The following is a 27,706-nucleotide window of genomic DNA, read 5'->3' on the forward strand; positions in this document are numbered from 1 at the left end:
TCTCTCGGGAATCCTGCTGGTCCTCACAGATGCCAGATACTTGAATGGTGGCACACCTGTGCTGTGCCAGAGGAGAGAACTACAAATTGAGAGGAGCATGGAGTCTCTGAGGAAAACATTGTGTGAACAAATTTACCAAATTTAACTCTGGTGTTATAACATTACCAATGGGGGGGAAACAAACATGCTGATAGTGGGACTGAACATTCGGTTCTCAGCCATCTCTTTGTTTCATCTTATCCTCCCCAAAGCAGGTTTTCACTTTCATTTACTTCAGATGTGTTCTGCCTAAGCAAACAGCATTTATCAGCTTGAAGGGCTGAGATATCTCTTCAAGCAGAACATTAGTGGATATATTTGTCCCATCTTATATACCAACATCTGTCACTTTCGGTCTCGCTGGTGTTAGCGTAACCGATTTAAAGATGACTGTAATACATCAATAGTGCCTAGTTACTCCGGGACAAATTCAATAAACAGTTCCACTCCACTTTTTAAAGCAGTATTTCTGCGCAAAACATTACATTTTGTTCACTAACCATCTGCAATCCAGTTTAAGCAGGCGTTAAATGTGCAGAAATAGTGCTGCAGGATGAGTATAAAAAAAAGTAATTATCATTCTTTTCAGCCCAAACATGCTTCCTTTCTATGTAAATTAGGCTCAGTATAGATTGAATTCATATTCAAATTTTAAAAACTCATCACTGTTTGCTTGGAGCAATTAACACTTGTGTTATCACTGCCCACAAAAAGTAGCTGTTAAACCGAATTTCATTTATAGTTCAATCAAGTTGTAGTTCACCCAAAAAGGAAAATTCTTTAAGAGTTTTCTCACCTTCATGGTGTTCCAAAAAGAAATGGAATATCCTGGTTCGTCTTCTCAATACAATAGCAGGGGGTAGTGATTCACTGTCAAGCTTAAAAAAGGAATCATGAAATTAATCAATGCAGCTCATGCATTCAAAGTCTTCTGAAAGCATATGAGAAACAACCTGAAATTGATGTCATTTTTCAGTAAAAATCTTGATGTCTGTCCATTGTGCATTATGCGGAAGCTCATTCACATTTTCTTGTGTTAAAAGCGGTACTGCTTAAAGCTGCATTTGTGCTAACAACAACACAAATTCTTGCACGAACAGTAAATTATGTCTGACTTTTTATTATTGGGTGAACTTTAAAAAAGATGTTGGTGTGCATTTTCTATTGATTATACCAGTAATAATGACAGCGGTGACAATAATGACAGTGATAATGACAGCGGTCATTATCACTGCTGTGTACATTCCCCCACAAGCCGACACAGACCGGGCACTCAAGGAACTGTATGGGAGTATAAGTGAGCAGGAAACCGCGCACCCTGAGGCCGCGTTCATTGTGACCGGGGACTTTAATAAAGCCAGTTTAAAATCAGTCGCACCAAAATATCACCAGCACATTAGTTTCAACACACGAGGGGACCGGGTTTTGGACCATTGCTACTCTCCGTTCCGGGATGGCTACAAATCCCTCCCCCGCCCACCATTTGGCAAATCGGACCACTCTTCCATTCTGCTTCTGCCCGCTTACAGGCAGAAACTGAAACAGGAAGCACCCACCCTCAGAACGATCCAGTGCTGGTCGGACCAATCAGACTCTACGCTACAAGACTGTTTTGATCGCACGGACTGGGAGATGTTCCGGTCCGCCTCTGATGACGACATCGAGCTTTACGCTGATAGCGTAATGTGTTTCATCAGAACGTGTGTAGAGGAAGTGATTCCGACCAGAACTGTGCGAATCTATCCGAATCAGAAGCCGTGGATCAACAGCGATGTTCGCGCGGCACTTAATGTGCGGACCTCCGCTTTTAATTCCGGGAACGCGGAGGAGCATAAACAAGCCAGTTATGCCCTCCGAAAAACTATCAAAACAGCAAAACGCCAGTACAGGAGTAAGATTGAAGGACAGTTTAACACCACCAACTCTAGAAGCATGTGGCAGGGAATTAACATCATCACGGACTTTAAAGGGAATAAAAACTCCGCCATGAACACCGCTGCCTCTCTACCGGATGAGCTAAATACTTTTTATGCTCGTTTCGAGGGAAATAACACCGCCCTCGCGGAGAGAGCTCTCACGGCCGAAGCTACAGAGGTTAGTTCACTCTCCGTCTCTGTGGCGGATGTAACCCGATCCTTCCGACGGGTGAATATCCGCAAAGCCGCGGGTCCAGACGGCATTCCGGGCCGCGTCATCAGAGCGTGCGCGAACCAGCTGGCTGGTGTTTTTACGGACATTTTCAACCTTTACCTCTCTTTGTCTGTAGTCCCCACATGCTTTAAAACATCCACCATTGTGCCTGTTCCAAAACAATCGAAAATAACTTGTTTAAATGACTGGCGTCCTGTTGCTCTGACCCCCATCATCAGCAAATGTTTTGAGAGACTAATCAGAGATTACATCTGCTCTGTATTACCACTCTATCTTGACCCGCTGCAGTTTGCTTACCGCAACAACCGCTCCACTGATGATGCCATTGCATCTACAATACACACTGCTCTCTCCCACCTGGAAAAAAAGAACACTTATGTGAGAATGCTGTTTGTAGACTACAGCTCAGCATTCAACACCATAGTGCCCTCCAAGCTAGATGAGAAACTCCGGGCTCTGGGCTTAAACAGCTCGCTGTGCAGCTGGATCCTGGACTTCCTGTCAAGCAGACGCCAGGTGGTTAGAATAGGCAGCAACATCTCCTCATCACTGACCCTCAACACTGGAGCCCCGCAGGGCTGTGTTCTCAGCCCACTCCTGTATTCCCTGTACACACATGACTGTGTGGCAACACAAAGCTCCAATGCCATCATTAAGTTTGCTGATGACACGACGGTGGTAGGTCTGATCACTGACAATGATGAAACAGCCTACAGAGAGGAGGTGCACACTCTGACACACTGGTGTCAGGAGCACAACCTCTCCCTCAATGTCAGTAAGACAAAGGAGCTTGTGGTGGACTTCAGGAGAAAAGACAGAGAACACAGTCCAATCACCATCAATGGAGCACCAGTGGAGAGAGTCAGCAGCTTCAAGTTCCTGGGTGTCCACATCACTGAGGAACTCACATGGTCCGTCCACACTGAAGTCGTTGTGAAGAAGGCTCATCGGCGCCTTTTCTTCCTGAGACGGCTGAGGAAGTTTGGAATGAACTGCCACATCCTCACACGGTTCTACACCTGCACTGTGGAGAGCATCCTGACTGGCTGTATCTCTGCCTGGTACGGCAATAGCACTGCCCACAACCGCAAAGCACTGCAAAGGGTGGTGCGAACTGCCAAACACATCATCGGAGGTGAGCTTCCCTCCCTCCAGGAAATATATACAAGGCGGTGTGTGAAAAAAGCTCGGAGGATCATCAGAGACTCCAGCCACCCGAGCCATGGGCTGTTCTCACTGCTACCATCAGACAGGCGGTATCGCAGCATCAGGACCCGCACCAGCCGACTCCATGATAGCTTCTTCCCCCAAGCAATCAGACTTCTGAACTCTTGATCTCCCACGATCAAAATACATCAGCCCTGCACTTTATTACTCTTTTATCTCACACCGGACTGTCATAAATTATATTACTGTCATTATATTATGTCTCTCTTAACAACTGATTATCAACCGACAGCCTGAATGTCAATACAGTACAATACTGTACATTCTATATATATACTTTTTTCATATATATTTTAATTTTTATTGAATAATGTGTATCTATATAGTATCTATATAGTAAAAAACAAAAAAACAGCATATTGTATACTGTACAGTGTATGTTATTATTTGTATATTGTTGAGTGTAATTGTGTATAACAGATGTTTAAATTGTGTTGTGTTAATTTGATGTTTTAAGTTGAGTGTAATTATGTATAACAGATGTTTAAATTGTGTTGTGTTAATTTGATGTTTTAAGTCGAGTTTAATTATGTATAACAGATGTTTAAATTGCGTTGTGTTAATTTGATGTTATTGTAAATTGGTATATGTCTCATCACTGTCACGACTGCTATGTTGATCGGAACTGCACCCAAGAATTTCACACACCATTGCACTTGTGTATATGGCTGTGTGACAATAAAGTGATTTGATTTTGATTTGATTTTGTAATGCATCAAAGATAAAGAAGAGCATTAAAACTAGGCTCATCTTGATGCACAGTGTTGACAAGCGCACTTTAAAGAGCCGATTTAGGTGTCTGGATTGCAGTGGTGGAGTGATGCTGTACAGTGAGTAAAGTATGCCAGATCGTAGTAGTCTACTGCATCCTCCACAACCAAGCTCTCAGAACTGTCCCAAAAAGATCCGAAATTGTGGCATGCAAATTGTGTTGTACTGATTTTTTTTTTTCTTTGTTTTTTTTGTGTTTTGCCATCATTTGAAAATTTCTTAGAGACAGTCAGGTGGTAAATTGGCACTAATTCAAATAAATAATGCTATCAGCCAGTGCAATGAATATATTTTAACATCTACATTCATTCACTGCATCAGCCTGGAGTCCTTTAAAAGATACAGTCATGTGTACAGCTGGTGCACACTTGCTTTTATGTGCTGAAGATGCGAGACGCAAGCAGTAGCGGAGCACGATTCCACACTTCCACTAAGACAGCAGTCTCTGGAGAGCGCTCTTTCAGGCAGAGGTGTGAGGCTGAAAATGGCACACAAATGGCAGTTCTCACATGATGCGTGTTTGAGTGCTGCAGAAGCAGGTTGTCTTTGCCTGAGTGAGAATTGCATTGCAAAAACCTGAGAAATAAGCAAAAATAGTTGTTGGTTTCTGGTGGATTCAGCCACACTGGAAGTGCTTGTGAGAACGATTTAACTTGTCCACAAAATCTGAGGCTCGCTCGGTTCAGGTTTATCTAAATCCATTGCGTTGTCTTCTTTAGAATGGACTAGAGATATGTTGTCATTATATTAACATAAATATGCTCTGCGTTAAGCAGCTAAACAGCGATAATTAAAGGGATAGTTCACCCAAAAATTTAAAATCTCTCATCATTTACTTACCCTCATGCCATCCCAGATGTGTATGACTTTCTTTATTCTACAGAACACAAACACAGATGTTTAGAAGCATATCTCAACTCTGTTGGTCCATACAATGCAAGTGAATGGTAACAAGACCTTTGAAGCTCCAAAAATCACATTAAGGCAGCATAAAAGTAATCCATAAGAAACTATATTTATAGGTGTGGGTGAGAAACAGATCAATAGTACATTTTTTACTATAAATCTCCACTTTCACTGTCACTTTTACATGCTTTCACATTCTGAAACGAAGGTGAAAGTGGAGATTTCGAGTAAAAATGACTTAAATCATGTTCTGTTTCTCACCCACACCTATTTATATAGTTTCAGAAGATATGGATTTAACCACTGGAGTTATATGGATTACTTTTATGCTTCCTTTATGTGATTTTTAGAGCTTCAAAGGTCTGGTCACCATTCACTTGCATTGTAAGGACCAACAGAGCTGAGATATTCTTCTAAAAATCTTTGTTTGTGTTCTGCAGAAGAAAGAAAGTCATACACATCTGTGATGGCATGAGGGTGAGTAAATGATGAGAGATTTTTCATTTTTGGCCGAACTAGCCCTTTACAGTAAGTACTATGTAATTTTTTTGCTCATACATGTAAAAGACAGAACAACTTCCTGACTTTCTCAAAAATGTATTTTCCAAGTCACAATTTTTTTTAATGCTTTTTATTTGTAGGCACAGTAGAGAATAGGGGTGATATATACGTTATAAAATTAATCATAGTATATTATATGATTGTTTTTATTCTGTGGTATTACAACAGTTTTATATTACTGTACAAGTGCATTTATATCATTGTACCAGTATGTACCACAATATAAAATTTTTTTGCTGGAAATTCTACACATTTTTTTTTTTATATTTGAATAACCATGTGGTAATACCTATTTTTAGATAATCCAGTGAATTAATAAATTTAATTAATGTATTAATGTTAATTCAATAATAATGTTTTTGTTAAGTTAATATGCAGTTTTTCTTTTTTAACCAAAATCACCTAAATGCACACATCACATTGTAATTACAACTTCTCAGGAATTCTCGTAAGTAGGAGCTTCCCAGGAGGACTGTAAAACAGCCAAACAAAACTTCTATGTCATAGCTTCAAGCTATAATGAATGGTTTGAATGTCACCTTGCAACCAATTAGGTACACTAAACATCAGAATGCAGAAATCTTTTGTACACATTTCGGACTTCATTATATCTTATTCACTTGGTCAGACTGTAGGAGAAAGTGAGAAGGTTGACATCTGTCTGTCAAAAAAATAACTCTGACATTTTCCCACCATCCTCTAGATACCCTAGATCAAACAGTAAACACAGTGCATGAAGCCAGCATGACAAAACATACTGATTGCTAAATAAATATCACCTCAGTAGACCAAACCTGCTCTCTAACACTCATGACATCTAGACCATGAACCTGATGCATATTTACATACAGCTTAGCAGCCACATCTGATCTAATTAATTATATCCTATTGGTTTGAATCAGCAGTGGCACAGGAAGTTCTGTCATGGGCTATCACAGGGAGGTCTATAATACCTCATCTCAATGGCAGTTGCTCTGCTGGCACATGCAACTCTGGAAGTATGCAACATGGATACAAGGTTATTATCCACCTGAACCCGGAAGTGTTCCATGCAAACTGCTAAATAGAAAATATGAGGTCCACACTGCTGATACATCACACAGTCATGACGACTGTCTTTTGACATTGCCTCACCGGTCAAAGTTTTAGTAGCTGGTAGATGATATGAAGTGATGGCCCATAGTTAGTTACGCTGACACAATTTATTACTTCAAGTTTTTAGCACAAGTTTTGCCTGAACTAATTTTTACTCTAACTGACACTTAAAATTGTTGTTGTTCTCTGTCTGGATCGCTAGCTCACATTGTTTCTTATGGAGGCCAGAACCAGAAAACAGCCTATCAGCAATCAGGATCATCATGGTGCTATCCAGTGCTTGGTCAGGAAAACTGTGGATTGGTTTTGAATTAGTCAAAACTATCATAGCAATTTAGTTTTCATTTGCCTTCCCTCTATGATTGTTGTTTTTTTTATATTGATTTTTATAAGATGGATCTTGAACTAAAATCAATATTAATCAATAGAGAGAGATGCTTTTTTCAAAATGGTGTCATTACAGTATGGCATCAACCAGTAGGTGCTAACTGCTGAAGCTAACTGGCTAAATCCTGACCCTTGTGACTATGGCAAATGGGACCATATTTTTTCTGTTCCTGGAAACATGTAGCTCTTCAGCATTATATGAAACTTCCTTTGAGGACTGCCACTGCATATTTATGGTGTGTGTGCACATTTGTATGTGTCGAATAAGGGCAAGGCATGAAAATGAAAGAGTGAGTGATTAAGCACAAGTATCTCTCACTCTGCAGCAATTTGTGTCCACTTCTCTTGGAGGGAGTGTTTTAAATAAAGGTCTTTGGAGAGGTTAATTAGTATTGTCTGAATGCAATCTATCAGCAGCCAAGCTTTTCTAGATTTGACAGCTCCATTATGGAGGCAAACACAGATAACTGTGTGCTTCGTTTCGATGAGATAAAAGAGATAACAACAGGTAAACAAAAGATTTAATTCTCAGATACAAGGCTTTAAAATTCTACAGTATTTTTTCTTTTTTTTCTTTTTTTCTCCCCTTTTTCTCCCCAATATGGAATGCCCAATTCCCAATGCATTCTAAGTCCTCGTGGTGGCATAGTAACTCACCTCAATCCGGGTGGCGGAGGACGAATCTCAGTTGCCTCCGCGTCTGAGACTGTCAACCTGTGCATCTTATCACGTGGCTTGTTGAGCGCGTTACCGCGGAGACATAGCGCGTGTGGAGGCTTCACGCCATCCACCGCTGCATCCACGCACAGCTCACCATGCGCCCCACAGAGAGGAAACCACATTATAGTGACCACGAGGAGGTTACCCCAGTGACTCTACCCTCCCTAGCAACTGGGCCAATTTGGTTGCTTAGGAGACCTGGCTGGAGTCACTCAGCACACCCTGGGATTCGAACTCGCGAACTCCAGGGGTGGTAGTCAGTGTCTTTACTCTACCCAGGCCCCCCAAAATTCTACAGTATTAATTTTTGTTGGTATGAAGATTGTAAAGTAATTCAAAGAACCAAGAACTTGATCACATGGTCTCTGCAGTGTGAGCTACTTTGAAACTGTAGCTTCCCAAGCTAAGTTAGTTAAGCTAGTTAAGCCACTGTACAGTCAAGCTACCTTTCTCTAGTAGTTAGCTATACCACAAGCTTTAACAAAGGCACAATATCTTTTTTAACTATAGAACTATCAGGTGAGATAATTTATTATTGAAATCAGAGCGTTATTAATCAAGGGCAAAAACAATGACGATTTTAGGATGATAGCTTTTAACCTGAACTGAATAAATTTTCACTAAAAAGAACTAATAACAAGGACAGCTCCAAATTTATATAGTTGAAATTATAGCAATGAACTTCAACATATGGAGCATTGAATGAACAAACTGAATCACTAAAATTAATTGGCCTTCCCAAAGATACTTGAGAGAGAGAAACGATGTTTATTTGTTGCCTCAGCTTGCTCGACTGTAAAGCTGTGTGGGTAAAACAATGTGATATAAAAAATATGCCAAACTGTTATAGATATCTGTAAGATAGTGTGACGTCTGTATGTTGTAGGCTATGTGATCAATTGGAGTGCCAGAGCAGTTTGTTGGCAATATGGAGTACAAACCACATGGTGCATCCCTTGAGAAATCATTGAAAATCAAGACTTTCTCGCTTTCAATTTCATTCCCTACCTCCTAGACAGAAGATGTCTGATGACCACAATAGCGTCTGGAATTAATGTATGATTTGTTCTTCATTCTCTTCTGTGGTCCTTGAAAAGCAAAATCACAGACAGTAAAATGATTCTGTCATCTGAAGCAGCCAGTTGAAGATGAGGCCACAATCATTTATTTCAACTGCTTAACCATATTTGCGTTCTTGAACTTTCTCAAAAATGTTGCTATACAGATAAGCCTGTTTTTTAGTTCCCATAGAGCTGATGCATGTCTTCTTTTTGATGATGAATTTATTTTTTCCATTAACATGCAAAATGAACCATATGTAAGCCATTTGTAGATTGATTTCACCTAAACGTGTAACACTGTTGCTCTGTGGTTCTATCAAAACATTCCTGTTTGTTTAAGCAGCCAATCCAGCCTGACATAGCACATTGGCTCAATTTAGGGTACAACTATCTGTTTGTACAAGCAATGGAAGATTTGGAGACTTTTATGGAATCTGTTTAAAAACATTGATTATTTTTGCAATTCCACTTGACGTTAGTCAAGCAGAAATTACTCTGTCCATCTTTGAGCTTTTCCTCATCAGGTGTCAAGTTTCTAGAACCGGAAATGGTCCCAATTTATATGTGTCCTTAACTACTATGGACTAACATACATACAAAACAATGTATTCATTGTGAAACTACATGTTGTTCTGCAAAATTCTCATAAGATTCACTTTTGCTACCTCTGAGGTTGAGGTACATGTAGATTTAAGAATAGGGGTAGGGTTAGTGTTAGGTTTAGGGGTAAGGTTAACAGTATAACTACAGATGTAATTAAATGCAGGAACTTTAAAGGTGAGTGCAATGCAACTACAAGCACATACAAATTATAAGTACATTGTATCAAATGCTTAATTACATAGAGTTAAATACATATAATATATAGTGGATCCCCGAAAATTATATGTACCGATACCACTTTTTCTCTTCCGATCTGATTCCGATATCGGAAATCTCAGTATCGGCCGATACTGATCCTGATCCGATACCAGTGTTGTTTTTTTTTTGCATAATCAGTTTAGAATATCTTTACATTACTGTGTGGAACTAATTGGGTGTACTCTTTAATATGTAAAGAAACAAAAACCTCTAACTACACATAGTATACTGGATAATATAGCAGTAAAATTAACAGTAATTCCAGTATAAGTCATCAGTAGAAAATAACCCATTATTTTTTTGTTTGTTTTTTTTTTTTTTGTGAAATTCTTTGTGACTTTTTTTCAACTTGTATCTGGACTTTAAAGGACTCAGATCTCTATTTTGTTCAATTTAGTTGTAAGATATCACTTAAATATTATTATAATTTGTAAACAAATGATAATAATAATAATATATTATAATAGTAATATATAGTAATATATCTCAATCGTGCACCTTTAACTTTTAAACCCTCACGCTTTTATCTTGACATTCTAAACTCTCCAGGATGTGTCTGTTTGTAGGCAAGTTCACAGTAGTTTAATTCGCTTCTTATTCAAATTCTGGTAAAAAAGCACCTCCAGTGCCATTCTAAATGCATATTATAAGTGAACCGAACTTTTGAGCATCTACATCTGAGATGTTGTTCGCGAGTAGTGCTCAAATGTTGCACAATGCGTGAAGGCTAAAAATAGCCGCGAGTGTGTGTGTAAACAGAGCAGCGCCATTCAATAGCGTGCTGGAGCTGCGCATGCATTTTATATATTTACTTATTAAACACAGCCTTTTGTGATTCACAGAGCATCTTCAAGTGGCTTTGAATAAAATGCACGAGTCATGTGAACTACTTTAATGGTGTTTTAATGGTTCTTTTTTGTCATTTCTGGAGCTTGACAGTAACGAACATGACTAACACACAGTATCGGATTTGGATTGGGCTCGGCGGGCCGATACCCGATCCATCTAAAAGCTTCAGTATCGGAGCCGATACCGATCCAGGTATCGGATTGGTGCATCCCTAGAAAATTATGAATCCAAAGAACTATAGGTTTTGAACTCAATGTAATTTGCAATAGAGACTGCAAATAAATTGTTTTGCATTTTTGAATAGTGTTATATAAAAAAATAATAATAAAAAAATGCATATTACAGTGCTGATGAAGGTAAATTTGCTTTTCCCCAATGGAAATATTATATTATTTTATGTAAAATCTGGAATTTGATTTCCTTTGTAGCTGCTTTGGGAACACTTTTTTTTGTCTGTTTTGCATCTCTTGTGGGTCTGTAATATTTTATAAATCTGAAAAACATGAGCGTTAAATTAAATTCTGCAGGCATTAATATGAGAGTCAAACCTTTAACATGCACCAAAATTCAAACACTGGGGGCAGTCAGAAAGTAGGCATTTGAAATGAGACACAGACATTTGAGCTCTTTAAAGTTTCTGTCATTCTCTTAAACGGCTGAATGAAGTGTTCCAGAGCCAGCTTTGAGGTTTTACACAGTCTGCATCATTTTAGTTAGGCCATGAACCATCTAAAATGCCTCAGATGAACAGAAAAACATGAATTTCACATGTTAATCTTATGTAATCACATGTAAATAGCATGATTAATAGCACATTGACATGTGAAATGTTCCAAAACCACACAAAAATCATGGGAAATTCATATGGTTTATCTGTAAGGGTGTGCCATACAGAAAATCGACATTTTATACAGAATGTTCTGGTACCCTAAAATCAACCCCATTCTTCCAATTTACTGACAAGTGCCATCTCCCATCAGATATATACTGTATTTACCTTTCCCTGTTGTGCAGCTTCAGAGACCCAGGTTCTCATCCCTTGGAAACCAGAAAATAATTGCGTTCACAATCAATGATGAGCACGATACTGAGGTTGCATTTTCCTTTTAAGATTTCATTTCTACTCTATTGATGGATAGATATCGGGTTGGGGTTTGGGTCAGAGTGTAGGTCTAAAAAATATTGATTCCTGTTGACTGTATTATATAATTTACAACTACTGTAAAAACAACTCTCTTTACAAATAGCTTTTGGTGCCTCTCTGTGGACATTTCAGCTGGAAACAGGAGCTCACACGTATACATTCAGCTGGGGGCAGTGGTTCTAATTTTGGCAACCACAGACTGATTTCAGCAGTAAAACTTTCAACCTGCTGTCAGTGAATTCACAGTGATATCAGTCTGGGGCATATGGATTGCTGATTACTGATTTGTAAATACAAACTTATTTGCAGTAATGCACTTACAATGGAAGATTGGGCGTTTTCACACCTAGTTCGTTTGAGCACTCCAAGCGCTCTCATAGTGTATAACTTGTATATGTGAACAACCCAAATGATCTTAATGTCCCCTAAAAGGACCCAAAAGCAAACTGTGCTCAGACATCTTCAAGAGGTGGTCTGAGTACGTTTCGTTTGTGGGTCCTTTTGTGGTTTGATTGATTTGTGCGATGTGAAAACGAAGAGGAATCAGTCTGCTTTGCATTTCGTTATGACATATGTACCTTGAGGCTTACTATACAAAGATGCATTACATAATCGCATGTCTGCAATTTATTTGATCTGTTATTGTGTTATTCATATTCCAATCACACACTGTCCAAATAAGATAATTTTAAGCGAATATAGAAATACCATGAATACCTTCCCAGCAAATACCCAACGTTCCCCTAACGTTAGCATATGGTTACCATTTGGTTATTTTTTTGGGAACCAATTCCTAACATTCTAAGAACGTTCTCTTTAGGTTCTTTATTTTATAACCATAAACTAACGTTCCCAGGACGTTCTGGGAACCAAAAATTGTTAGCTGAGATGACCGCGCTTTTATGTCTCATTTTCTGTTCTTGTAGTATAATGTGAGCATTCCAAATGAACTGTGGACCATCTTCACACATAGCAGAGCAGCGCGTAAAGAAGCCCTGATGCGCGCACTGTTTGAGGATGTTCACACCAAACTCCTGCAAAAATACAAGCGAGGATTCTGATAGAGGAGACGCTTGCTCCATTTCTGTGGAGATGATAGATGAAGAAAAATATTTTCGAATACACGCAGAATCTCAAATGTTTTCCTTCATGTGAAATAAGGGCTTGTGAGTTTTATCGGAGAGCCTTAACATAACGTGTGAAAGTGAAGAATGTAGGACAGAAATATATTGCTATTGCATAAAATAATATAATTGGCTGGGTTGTCTGAGTTTCATAGGCTAAATAACAGTGTAAATGTAAAGTTGACCAAAAAGAGACATATTTTAAGTATTTGGAAATGTTTTAACATTTAAAATAATACTTTTCATGTCATTCTATCCCCGTTCCATATTTCTATATAATAAAAAGTTCAATAATTATTTTTAAAACCTTAAAGAAATAATATAGCATAAATAATATTGAAATAATAATAAATTATTAAATGATTCCTAGTTAAATATGAATAAATTACTTCTTAATATGTATGTGTATTATGCATACATGCATACACCTTAAGAAGTATGACAATTTATCATCATAATCACAATTATAAGTTTACAAGTTATTGCTAGCCAAATTTCATAATCTTTACAGCAAGGAGGTCTGAGTTCTAAAGGAGTTGTGGTGTGAACAACAAGGGTTCTGAGACCACACAAATGCGAAATGGGCCATTTGTGAACACCAAAAGCACTGAGGTAATTTGCAGCCGGTTCCCTTTCTGGTTCACTTGAACTGAACTGAGTTTGGTTCATTTAAAATGTACTATATGTGAAACCACCCTATGGAACCAGGTATTCCTGAGGGTTTAAAAGAGATGAGAAGCTTGCATTTTTATACTAATTATTTTGTTAAATATGCTGTATTGATTGATCTATAAAGTTCTCTAAATTGTCCTTTTTGAGCTGGGACTACTTTTTTAGGGGGATGTTCTTTGTGGATAGTTACGACACATCCATTTCTTGCATCCATTCTGGTACACAAAATGAGAACATTTTATTTCAGCGTTTAAATGTTGCCTTATACACTAACAAAATGTTAACCTAAAAAATTTGCTTCATGTGCTATCATCTAAATTATCTGGTTTTATTCAAGAAATATTATTTAAAATATTATATTATCAATATAATATAAATATTTTTAAGCATCACTGAATCAACCTGAATACATTGGACTACACCAACATCACTAATTTTTACGGGTCAGATCAGGTAGAAAAACAGTAGCTTCTCAAGGTACAATGCAGATTACCATTTTTAATCAGAGTAGACTTGTGCATTATTGTACAGTATTTTTTTTTTTTTTATATTTTCTACAAGCGGTTTGAACTTGGCCTGTCACAGATGTTCCCCTTCTGTTACTCACTCGACATTGTGTCGATGTAGTGACACTAGGGGTCGCCCTTGGGAGCCCCAAACACCTCAGATCTTTGAGAAAAGGCCAATGAGAATTGGCGAGTGGAATTTGCATGCCACTCCCCCGGACATATGGGTATAAAAGTAGCTGGCTCGCAACCACTCATTCAGATTTTTTCTTCGGAGCCGAGCGGTTGTGTCAGCAAGCTGTCTTCCACTAACGGTCCATTCACCTCCCAAAAAGCGTTTGCTGTTGGATATACGCCGCATTCCAGCGGCTTTTCTCTCCTTCTGCACACATCTGTGCAGATTACGCCATTACTTCGACAGTGCTAAGAGAGTTTATATGCCTGCAAAGAGTATATTTTCTCTATTAGAGCAAACACATTGACGTCAACGTCTTTTTAAAGACGCGTCTTTTTCAAGATGCCTTTCCGTCTTTGTGTGATTCCTGGATGCGGTCGCTATCTCTCCGCTTCCGACGGCCACGGGCGCTGCCTCACATGTCTGGGTCATAATCACACTGAGGCAGCATTCGTGGATGGTTCATGTTCTCATTGCGAGAATATGACTATGGCAACGTTGCGGTCGCGGCTTTCGTCCCGTGTTCTGTCAGGTACGAACAGGTAAGTTTGGGAATACGGACAGCTGGCCGGGTGTATCACTTGCGTATAGCGCCTTTCCCCTCCAAATAGGCGAAGATATGCGCTTCTTTTCCCATGCGAGTTCATGAACCTGTGAACCCTGGATGTCCTTCCTCCCTAGCCCTGTGGCTCATGAATTCAGCAGAGGAATTCACAGCCGGAACCAGTATGTGTGCTAATATGCCCTTACTGAGGTAGGTGCTCCACAGGTGCCGGTTACTCCGGTAACCCCCTGTGATATATTTTCCGCAGTATAGTCTCCCTGTCGGCAGACCTGCATCTCCCTTCGACAGAGCCCTCTCTGTCCCGGTCGCCGTGTTTGTAGAGCTCCTCCCCTTTCAGGCAGGACCTACCTCCGCGCCTCTTCCATGTGCGGCTCTGAGCCCACATGACGTGCTTGCCACATGTTACCTCCCCTCCGGGCAGGATGTGGTCTCCGCTGGGCCTTTTCCCCCTGAAAGTATAGGATAGGAAAAGAACACCTTCCCCGGTGCTTATATTGAGCATTAAAATGGCCCCAGCCGAATAACTGAATACTCTGTGGAGAGAAAACATAGAGAGAAAAGGCAGCGGCTGGCATGGCCTGCTCCCATACTAGATACGTCTCCCCCCCCCCCAGGGATGTGGGGAACTATATGATGTGTTTTGGGGCATTTGGGGAGGCTACGTGCAGACCGATGCACCTGCTACTACGCACGCAGCAGTCCACGTAACATGGTTCAGCTAGTTGTGGCATTTCGTATAGGGACACCTAGTGTCACTACATCGACACAACGTCGAGTGAGTGACAGAAGGGGAATGTCTCGGTTACTGTCGTAACCTCCGTTCCCTGATGGAGGGAACGAGACATTGTGTCCCCCCTGCCACAGTGCTGTACTACCCACTGAAATGGCCGGGACCCTGTCTCGGCTCCTCAGCACAAAACCTGAATGAGTGGTTGCGAGCCAGCTCCTTTTATACCCGGATGTCCAGGGGAGTGGCATGCAAATTCCACTCGCCAATTCTCATCGGCCTTTTCTCAAAGATCTAAGGTGTTTGGGGCTCCCAAGGGCGACCCCTAGTGTCACTACATTGACACAACATCTTGTTCCCTCCATCAGGGAAAGGAGGTTACGACAGTAACCGAGACGTTGTTGATAGAGCTTAACTTGTATTGAACCTGGAACATTAATTTAACCAAATTTAGAAAATAATTTTATATGATCTTGCTATGTTTAACCTATTAATGAATCACATGAGACTAAATCAAACTAATTGCTTTATTTTTATGGTGCGAGTCAAGTCTAGTGTTGGCATATAGGATATAACGTGCTACATCTCCTATGTAACACACCATATAAATAACACATAACCCAACACCCTCTCTCACTCTCACACATGCACACACACACACATCTGTTTTTGCAGACATGTTCACTCATGTCAATACATCCATGACATTTGTATTTACAAGCCTGCAATCCAGGGTTGTGGATGAAAAAGTTCCGGTGCCTGATTCGCCTATGAGTGGCATTTGTATTGCGGTCTGGTTCTCTGCTGCACCATTGCGATGCATGCTGATGAGTCGAGCCTCTGGGGCTCTGGCTGACAGTCTGGCCTTTTGGCTGAGGAGAAATCAATCAGGCCGTCAATCGCCACCAGAAGCCATTACGCAACTTGCCTGCTGGCAGACTTCACCGCGGTTCTTTGTACCCCAACACAAGCTGATTTGTCTTTGTTACCTGGTCTTGTTTCACCTTTGCCTTCTCCTTGCAGGTTGGCAGTAGTTTGCATCAATAGCTTTGGACAAAAGATGTTTGGAAGCTGCATAGATATAGCTAAACCAGGGCTTGAATTGTTTGAAATGGTTCTTCATTATCCACTTAATGATTTTTAATTATTGCTTTATTTCTTCTTTTTTAACTCTAGCCTTTCCCTGGCTCTCAAGAGCAGATTACAGTCTTGGCTTTGGATAAGAGAAAATGGAATTTCTGAAATCTTTTCTGTGTTACAATTTACAATCTTCTCTCTTTCTCTCCTCCATAGATCCCTCAGATCAGCTATGCATCCACAGCACCGGAGCTGAGCGATAACACTCGGTACGACTTCTTTTCCCGAGTCGTGCCGCCTGACTCCTATCAGGCCCAGGCCATGTTGGACATCGTGACAGCTATGGGCTGGAACTACGTCTCCACACTGGCCTCTGAGGGGAATTATGGGGAGAGTGGTGTGGAAGCTTTCGTCCAGATCTCACGAGAAACCAGTAAGCTTCCAGAGAAGATTTTCAAATACAACAATGTTCTATATTATCTCTGAGTGTACTTCTCACTTCACTGATTTCAACTGATTGACTGACTGAGATACATTTTTTCAGGTGTGATGTTGCTTTGAGTAAAAGGGCCATATTTTACACTGTTGTAGCAAGTCCACTTACAATGTTAGGTCTCTGGCACAAAAAACAGTGTTAACTTAGGCTAGGTCTACGTTAATACTCTTTTTTCTTTTTTTTTTCTTTTTTTTTTTATAAACACATTGATTTCACTATGTTTACGCTTCTCATGCACACTGAAATGGTGTTGTCCTCCATGATCATGGAGACTTTCAAAAAAGTTTTTAGTACTGAAAATCTTTAGTACTGCATACTTTGGAAAACAATGTTGTTACGAAACAGAAAACTGATTACCCCTTTTTTACTCATAATAAAACAGGCTGTTTTTGGTACTGTACCTGTGTTCTATAGGCTTCTATATGTAAATTACCTCTGTTATGATTGGCTAAGATTGATATGCATATTTGATAAACGTGGGCATGATTATGTAAATATACTTATGATTGCGATTATCAGTGATATTATATTTTCTAAATAACCCCGTTTTTGCACCTTAGTTTGAATAAATAGCCAAAGTAGAGTGGGGAGGAAGTTTTCTGTTGTTTTTTAAAAAAATATTTTTATATAATATTATGTTTCATATATATATGAATATATATGAAACATAATATTATATAAAAATATTTAAAAAAAACAACACAAAACTTTCTATGTATACGTATGTATACGCATTTGGCAGGTCGCGACTCGCAGCAGGTGCTAATTTTAAACACTGGGCTACTATTTAATATTTTTGTCAACTTCCCAGCTCCTTGGTTTTGTCATTTCACGATATTGTTAAACATCATCTGTCAATGAACGTTATTATCAGCAGTGGGATATTTGTCAGATATCGTCGATATCCAATTACATCGTCCTGTCGCCCAGCCCTAATATATACATATACTGTATATATATATACATGTATATGTATATATTGAGCACTTTATAAGGAACACTATAGTAATACTGGTTAGGGCTTCCCTTTGCTCTCAAAACAGCCTCAATTCTTCGTGGCATGGATTCCACAAGATTTTAGAAACATTCCTTTGAGATTCTGGTCTATGTTGACATGATTGCATCACACAATTTCTGCAGATTTGTCAGCTGCACATTCATGCTGTGAATCTCCCATTCTACCACATCCCAAAGGTGTTCTATTGGATTCAGATCCGGTGACTGGGAAGGCCACTGAAGAACAGTGAACTCAATGTCTTGTTCATGAAACCAGTTTGAGATGACTTTTGCTTTGTGACTTTTGCTTTGTTGCCATTAGAAGATGGGTAAATTGTGGCCATGAAGGGATGCACATGGTCAGCAACAATACTCAAATAGGCTGTGGCATTCAAGTGATTATTTATTGGTTTTAATGGGCCCAGAGTGTGCCAAGAAATCATTCCCCACATCATTACACCACCACCACCAGCCTGGACTGTTGACACAAGGCAGGTTGGGTCCATGGATTCATGCTGTTGACGCCAAATTCTGACCCTACCATCTGTGTACCTCAGCAGAAATCAAGATTCATCAGAGCAGGCTACATTTTTCCAGTCTTCAACTGTCCAGTTTTGGTGAGCCTGTGCCCAATGCAGCCTCAGCTTTCAGTTCTTGGCTGACAGAAGTGGAACCTGATGTGGTCTTCTCAAACCAGCCCGTCTGGCACCAACAATCATGCCATGGTCAAAATCACTGAGATCAAATTTTTTCCCCATTCTGATGGTTGATTTGAACATTAACTGAAGCTCCTGACCCATATCTGCATGATTTTATGCATTACACTGCTGCCACATGTTGGCTGATTAGATAATCAAGTGCTCAGTGAGTATATATATATATATATATATATATATATATATATATATATATATATATACATACTTTTTCTGCATTTTTAGAGAAATAATATTATATAAAAATATATGTAAACGTACAGTATATATATATATGCATGTAACGATACACAAATTTCACAATACGATACAATGAAATAGCCTCACGATACAATACGATGCAATACGATACGAGCACCCACAAATGTTTCACTCAAACATTCAAGGATTCGACATAAATGTCTTTTAAATTATAAATGCCACAAAAGTGTCTGACATTGGCAAAAAAAGCAGAGCTCTAAGTAACTTAAACAGCAGCACTGCATTTATTTTGTTTGATTGTTGAGAAAAACTAATGTGAACTCACAATTGTCATGTTTATCTTGAGAAAATAAGTTTGTCTGCACTCTAGTCATTTATATTTGTATAGAACTTTTCACAATACACATAGTTTTATAGAAAAAAAGCAGCTTTATAGAAAATCATTCCTTGTTGTCTGAAAGCCCCCGTGAACAAGCTGAAGTGACTGTAGCAAGGAAAAAACTCTTTCAATGTTATTTAGTCGTGAAGAAAAAAAAAAACCTTGAGAAGAAGCTGACCTCTGGTTTATGATATATGTACATAGTCCAATATTATTTAGCGGCTTAAGCAAAAATCGATCAGTGCACGCAATTCTTTTTTCCTCCTTCCTCCTGTTTCACTTTGCATGTAAACTTTACCGCCGTTATTACCAGTGGATAACATGTGCACAAGTGTTGTTCTCAAAGCTGTTTACATTTCAAAGTCAAAAGTAGATAATTATAACTCTAATGTAATCGCGGGATTCTTATGTAGTCAGACTTTTGAATAAGCTGTTTTTTGATAGTTATTAATCATAACTTATTAGCGTCTTGCTGTGCATGTCACGCTCAGTGCTGGCTGGGAGTTGCAGCTGTTAAACTTACTGCTGCTGTTTCTCCTTCACAAATCCACCAGTTTGCACAGTGATGTCGGCGTAAATAAAAGGAAATGTATAATGTACTGTAGCACCGGGATATGAAATCATTGTTTGGCAAATTCTACAAGCTGTACCACTACAGTACAGTCTGCTTGGCGTTTGTCATCGATGTTCTCGCCTGTGTGTGTTGCTCTGTTTTCCCGTGAGCGTTCAGCACCGCCTCTTGTGGGAGGAGATTGTTCCGCAGCTCTCAATATTGAGCTGCTTGGTTTTAATTACACTATAATGTGTTTATTTATCGTATGATACATATGGTATTTTATAGTGAGCGTCGTATCGTACGATTCAGTACGATACAATATTTTTTTACACCCCTAATATATATGTATCATAAACCTTTTTTGCATATTTAGTAAATGTCTACATAGTATATCAAACTCTTTTATTTCAAATATGAAAGAAATTATAATTTTTTTTTTTTTTTTTTATCAGTGATACAGTATGTCCCCTTTAATATGTCTAGCTTTCAAAAAGAGGATTTTTTTGTAAAAAATTTTACAAAACCTCAAAAAGCACAAATTTAAAAATGAGGCAAGCATTAAATTTGTTATACTGATTTGTGGTGCAAAGCCTTTTTTGAGCTTGCTGACTGATGTTGCTGTACACAAAACATTCCAGACACTGAATTACATGCTATGACACAGAGATGGAGAATTCGCCATCTTGGAGAATTGAATTCTGGAGAATTTGCCGTCTCAACAGAAGAAAGGTCAGGCAGTTTTAAAAAATAAGGTTGTACAGCAAGGATACTTCTAAGAACTTCAGCCTCCATCTTGCATTCCTTCAGCTCGCATCCATCAAAGCAGAGCTGAGCTTACATTTTGCAGTGTTGACCATTATTCAGTGATTTTACAGAGAAATGAATAGCCAAGGTAAAGAAAGAGGTAAGAAAGTTGAGAAATAAAAGAAAATACAAAAAGTTTCAGCTTTTAGTATTCAGTTGTGACCTTGTGAAAGAAAAAAATGGAAAGAACTCACTCCAGAACTAAAAATCTGTATTCACACTCACTCCTCCACTCTTGAGTTCTTCTCTGCTTCAGATTCCTCCATTCACAGTAGTTATCCATAATTCACTTCACTTCACATCACATCACATGGATCTTAACAGCCCACAATTTCACTCCCACACAACCCTACAAGAACAAATACAAATACAGAGTATTAGCACTCATCCAGGGGTAGCCACAATTACAAAGAAAGAGTGTTAAAGGAAAAGAATGGACCTTAATGTAGCAGAGGGATGTACAGTAATTACAGGAACAGGTCCAGTAATGGACTCGCCGTGTCGTCCCAGAAGAGTATCGTAATGGCGTCATGGTTGTGCTGCATGATTGATTTATTATTGCAGCGTATCTTGCTTGTGCTCATGTAGACACAGACATGCTATATTAATTATGTTGTAATTATGGAAATACAATTAAAAGAAGGGACACGTGTGCGATTAACACACTCCATACCTCTGGGCTCATCAATTGTGTTTGTCCCTGTGTGCATGTGTGTGTGTGCATGTGTGTGTGTGCATGTGTGTGTGTGTGTGTGTGTTTGTGTACAGCTGTCTGAATTAGTGTTGATTCTTTCTTTCTTTCTGTATGTCTGTCTGTCTGTCTGTCTGTCTATCTATCTATAAGGACTAAAGATTTGTTTTTCTGGGGCATTTTTTTTACCTTTATGAGAGCATATATTTTCACTCTAACAAAAATCAACAAAATCTGTAACAAAATCAATTTGTTACAGTAATACACAATCTCAAACTGAGAATTTATTACATGACTTTTTACCCTGAAAAATTAAATAAACACAAACTCATAATTTATGCCATTATATGTATAACTAGAACTATATTGATAGAATAATAAAAAATAAAAATATAAAAACGAAAACATCAGAATTTATTACATCTGCATTTTTTTGCTCCCTCATTTCGAATTTCAAAAGTCATTTTTGGTGGCATTTTTGCCCTGAGCCCTCCTTAATTGTTGACCCTTTATTGTACCATGGTAATACCAGATCATAATACTGTATTATTTTGATATAACGTAGTGGTACAAAATAATTACCATATTCATAAACCATGGTATTTACATGGTACTCATGGGTACTTAAAAAAAAAAAAAACATTCCACAACCATCCACAATGTTCACTAAGCCTGTAGTGCCTAGTTGTTGATTTTGGCCAAAAGTGAATGACAGCATGAAGTCATAATAGCTTCATTGGAAGGCCACTGTTTAACCATATGTGGCGGAACAGCCTTTGTACTCCATATCAAAAAATCATATCAAATACAGCAGCAGTAACTAATAAAGTATTATGCAGACCCAGTTTGCAACTTATTTTCCTTCATAACAGCTAATAACAGAGGGGAAATAAAAACTAAGAATGTTTTTCCTCCTGATGGCACAACTTTATGCTGCAAAATTCATAATGAATGCCTCGCAAATGAGCCTTTGACACAATCCACTCCCTCTTGCTTTGAAATGTGCCCCTTATCTTGAGTTAAAAATCAAACAGTATCCAGAACGGTAATAACTGGCAGTTAATTATACTCTTGAATAAACAAGCAGTAACCAGATGCTATTAATTTTCATCTTTCTGGCTGATTGGCATGCAGTGGAGCCTTGCAGTGTGGCAAAGTGACCCACTCCATCATTTGAAAGCCCACTACATCATTACCGTAGTGTTTAGGAGGCTATACTCACTACCACTGCAATGCAATCTCTATGTAAATGGCACATAAGCAACAATAATCATGAAAAATTATGGCAATATACAATTTGCTGCTCCAGATAAAAAAGCAGTTTTATGGAAGGGGAAAACAAACAGTTGTTTTTCCTCGGGGAACAACCACGCACCCATTCATGTTCGGTTTGCCATTATGAGTTATTTAAAATGGTACAATCTGTCACTCCGAGATGTCTCATCAGCCTGAGTGATCTTGTTACATGATTGTAGAAATTGAAACTCTGTGTGTGACTCTTTCCTTCTGTTCATGTGTGATACAGTAAAATAAACATACTGCCTTTGTCCAGACTGACTTGCAGAATATTGCAATGGCACTGTTAAAAGTGTGAACCTGCAAATGGTACATAAAGGAGCTATTTCTACCTGATATAACCCTTAAAAGTTGTTTTATCGGTGTAACCTAATGTATTTAGGTTGGTTCAGTGACGTTAAAGGAATATTCCAGGTTCAATAAAAGTTAAGCTCAATCGACAGCATTTGTGGCATAATGTTGATTACCACAAAAATGTATTTCGACTCGTCCCTCCTTTTCTTTAAAAAAAAAAAAAAAAAAGCCAAAATGAATGTTACAATTTTGTCACACTAAAATCATATTAACATGCATAATGTTTACATCTTGTGGCTAAACTTTTGAAACAGTGAGTATTTTAACATAAAAAAAAATTGGCCCCATTCACTTCCATTGTAAGTGCCTCACTGTAACCCAGATTTTTGCTTTTTTTTTAAAGAAAAGGAGGGACGAGTCGAAATACATTTTTATGGTAATCAGTATTATGCTACAAATGCTGTCAATTAAGCTTAACTTGTATTGAACCCGGAACATTCCTTTAAATATTGTTTTTGACATGAAAAAAAAAACAGATAATTTAGATGCTACCCCATGAAGCACATTGTTTTCAGTGTTGGGACTGCAATAATGCAATAATGACCAGCTGACTGTAGATTAACCCATATTTATTCAAGCCAAGAATATTGTTTAATATAACAAAATCAGAATATTTAGTTAGACTTTGCATATTAAACTAAGATTGAATAAGTATTTTCTTCTCTAAAAATTTACTTAAATGGCATTTAAACCTACCCCATCAAAATTACATGGCAAAAGATTCATTGTTGGACCAAAAAAAGGTTGTTGACTTGGTTGTAACATGTCCTACTTGGATAAGTAACATTAAGCACTCTAAAATTGCTACAACACAGTTTCACTTTGAAATCTTAAAGTTAGGATGTAGCTCAGTCATCATTGCACAACCCAATTCACCTCAGACCAACAAAAGAATTTCAACATTTAAGAGACGGTTAAGTCTAAAAAAGTGGGATTTTAAGCCAGAAACTGAGAGAAATGTGCCCCGGGTTAAAGTCTTCTTCATAGCATTTCTCTCCCACTGCGCTGCTACACCTGAAGCAATGCACAATACTGTTCCCATTTAGCTTAGTCGGCTGTCCCATGATGATCTAAACAAAGCATAGCTGGATGTCCCGCTTCTTTTTTGCTGAGCTTGCTATTGTGAAAAGCCTGTCTCAGAATCAATTACCCACACTTGCAATTTTACCACAGATAATGTGACCGGAGTCTGTTATTCAACATCCTACCCTCACAGATTTTCCCTCATGTTAAAGATGCTTACTGAGCCCTAAATAACAGCAGGGAGCCCAAGTCCTGTTCAAGTAAATGCATAACCCCAATATAATGTTGACCATCTCTGCACGTCAGCTTTTATGACATAAATCTTCACCCAGGATGCAAAGTCACCTCATTGGCTGGGATAAGCCAATAATGTATTAAGAGGGACTTTGCATGATGTTAAAGTGAGATGAAATTCAGCCCTACCCAGAACCACCTCAGCTGAACCTTTCTCTCTAAATTTACAGAATTACTATGAGGCATTGAGGAAGGATCGGGTGATCTTATTAGTAGAGGTAGACCAAGTTATCAGTTTTACTGATTAATTGGTGCGGATAGTTACTTTTTGAAACTTTTCTGGAAAAAATAAATCTGTGCCGATAGTTGTGATTCTACAGTTAGAACGTTCTACAGTATAACAGTGGCCTCTAAAGGTGAAATAAAAACAATCACTGACATTTCGTAGGGATTTACTGAATCTTTAATCATTGACAATATTCACCCATATTTATCCTTACTTCAATGCATATTTTTTTATCTTAATTAGATAAATCGTCATGGTTACTTGCGTAACCTCTGTTCCCTGATGGAGGAAACGAGACGTTGTGTCGATGTAGTGACACTAGGGGTCACTCTTGGGAGCCCCAAACACCTCTGATCTTTTTTTAAAAGGCCAATGAGAATTGGCGAGTGGAATTTGCATGCCACTCCCCCGGACATACGGGTATAAAAGGAGCTGGTATGCAACCACTCATTCAGGTTTTGTGCTGAGGAGCCGAGATAAGTTCCCGGCCATTTCAGCAGGTAGTTCAGCGTTGTGGCAAGAGGGACACAACGTCTCGTTCCCTCTATCAGGGAACAGAGGTTACGAAAGTAACCATGAGGTTCCCTATCTGTCACTCACTCGACGTTGTGTCGTAACCCTGCAGGGGGTGGCACGTCCTGAGCCTGATATGCCATCGTGATGGTGTCAATGACTCAGTGGGTGATCCTCTGTTTGGAGACAGCGCTTCCTTTCCTCTGTCCACCAAAGCAGACAAAGAGCTGCTCGGAGCTTCTAAAGCTCTGCGTGCGATCCGAATAGATGTGTAAAGCTCGCACCGGACACAACAATGCCAAGGCTGAGTCTGCCTCCTCCTGGGGCAGCGCTTGCAGGTTCACCACCTGATCCCTAAAAGGGGTCGTGGGAACCTTGGGCACATAGCCCAGTCGGGGTCTCAGGATCATGTGAGAGTAACCCAGACCGAACTCCAGGCACGATTCGCTGACAGAGAACGCTTGTAGGTCCCCTACCCTCTTGATGGAAGTGAGCGCAGTCAGGAGGGCAGTCTTCAAAGAGAGTGCCTTAAGCTCAGCTGACTCCAAGGGCTCAAAGGCAGCTCCCCGTAGACCCTGAAGGACTACAGAGAGGTCCCATGGGGGGACGCGGCGTGGTCTAGAGGGGTTCAACCTCCTAGCGCCTCTCAGGAACCTGATGATCAAGTCGTGCTTCCCCAAGTACTTACCATCTACCGTATCGTGATTAGCCGAAATAGCGGCTACATACACCTTCAAGGTGGAGGGGGACAGCCGCCCCTCCAACCTCTCCTGCAGGAATGAAAGCACCGATCCAACTGCGCATCTCTGGGGGTCTTCGCATCGGGAAGAACGCCACTTAGTGAACAGACGCCACTTCAAGGCATACAGGCGCCTCATAGAGGGAGCCCTAGCCTGAGTGATCGTGTTTACCACTGCGGGTGGTAGGTCACTTAAGTCCTCCGCATCCCGTCCAAGGGCTAGACGTGGAGATTCCAGAGGTCTGGTTGCGGGTGCCAGATGGTGATAGAAGGTCCTTCCTCAGGGGAATTCGTCAGGGGGGGGGCTGTCACGAGGAGCGTGAGATCCAAGAACCATGTCTGGGTGGGCCAGTAGGGTGCTACTAGGATGACCTGCTCCCTGTCCTCCCTGACCTTGCACAGGGTCTGTGCAAGTAAGCTCACTGGGGGAAATGCATACTTGCGTAGTCCAGGGGGCCAGCTGTGTGCCAATGCGTCTATACCAAGAGGCGCCTTGGTCAGGGCGTACCAAAGCGGGCAGTGGGAGGATTCCCGGGAAGCAAACAGGTCTACCTGTGCTCGATCGAATCGACTCCAAATAAGCTGGACCACCTGAGGGTGGAGTCTCCACTCTCCCCTGAGGGTAACCTGACGTGACAGCGCGTCCGCTGCGGTGTTGAGGTCGCCCGGGATGTGAGTGGTTCTGGACTTGAGGTGCTGCTGACTCCAGAGGAGGAGACGGCGGGCGAGTTGTGACATGCAGTGGGAGTGTAGACCGCCTTGGCGGTTGATGTATGCTACCGTCTCTGTGTTGTCTGTCCGGACCAACACGTGCTTGCCCTGGATCAACAGCCAAAACCTCCGCAAGGCGAGCAATACTGCCAACAACTCTAGGCAGTTGATGTGCCAACGCAGCTGCGAGCCATTCCAGGAGCCGGCGGCTGTGTGCCCGTTGCATACGTGCCCCAGCCCGTCTTGGAGGCATCTGTTGTAACCACTATGCATCTGGAGACCTGCTCTAGGCGAACCCCTGCCCATAGAAATGCCAGGTCGGTCCAAGGGCTGAAGAGGCGGCGACAGACCGGCGTGATGGTCACGCGATGTGTCCCGCGGCGCCTTGCCCATCTCGGGACTTGAGTCCGAAGCCAGTGCTGAAGCGGTCTCATATGCATCAACCCGAGCTGTGTGGCCGCTGCTGAGGATGCCATATGCCCCAGGAGCCTCTGAAAGTGTTTCAGTGGAACCACTGTTCTCCGTCTGAATGCCTTCAGACAGTTCAGCACCGACTGTGCGCGCTCGTTCGTGAGGCGCACTGTCATCGAGACTAAGTCCAACTCCAAACCGAGAAAAGAGATGCTCTGAACCAGGCTCTTTTCCCAGTTGACCTGAAGCCCCAGTCAGCTGAGGTGCCGAAGCACGCAGTCCCTGTGTGCACACAGTAACTCTCGAGAATGAGCTAGGATCAGTCAGTCGTCGAGATATTTGAGGATGCGGATGCCCACTTCCCTTAGCAGGGCAAGGGCTGCCTCTGCGACCTTCGTGAAGACGCGAGGGGACAGGGACAGGCCTGAAGGGGAGGACCTTGTACTGGTATGCTTGGCCTTCGAAGGTGGTCCCATTGAGGTCCCCAAATTGCCCCCAGTGCTAACTGGCACAGCCTCATACCCATAGGTAGTAGGACCGAGGTGGGGAGCTGCTGGGGTGGCTTGCTTTCTTATGAATGCAAGCCGCGACCGCAATGTTGCCATGGTCATATTCTCGCAATGAGGACATGATCCATCCACGAACGATGTCTCCGTGTGGGCAGTGCCCAGACACGTATGAC

The 27,706-nt window shown here is 40.4% G+C and overlaps 1 protein-coding gene across 2 annotated transcripts in view; it reads left to right on the plus strand.

Moving 5' to 3' along the window:
• The window catches only part of LOC127437735 (metabotropic glutamate receptor 8-like), a 272,494-nt gene that overhangs the window by 68,706 nt on the left and 176,082 nt on the right, over positions 1-27,706 (plus strand). For both annotated transcript variants that reach the window (XM_051692852.1, XM_051692851.1), the window contains exon 3: positions 16,835-17,051. In XM_051692852.1, the coding sequence (XP_051548812.1) occupies positions 16,835-17,051 (217 nt within the window). The remainder of the gene's footprint in view (positions 1-16,834; positions 17,052-27,706) is intronic.

Source organism: Myxocyprinus asiaticus, chromosome 48, assembly GCF_019703515.2.
Source record: "Myxocyprinus asiaticus isolate MX2 ecotype Aquarium Trade chromosome 48, UBuf_Myxa_2, whole genome shotgun sequence".
NCBI classification, from domain to species: Eukaryota; Metazoa; Chordata; class Actinopteri; order Cypriniformes; family Catostomidae; genus Myxocyprinus; species Myxocyprinus asiaticus.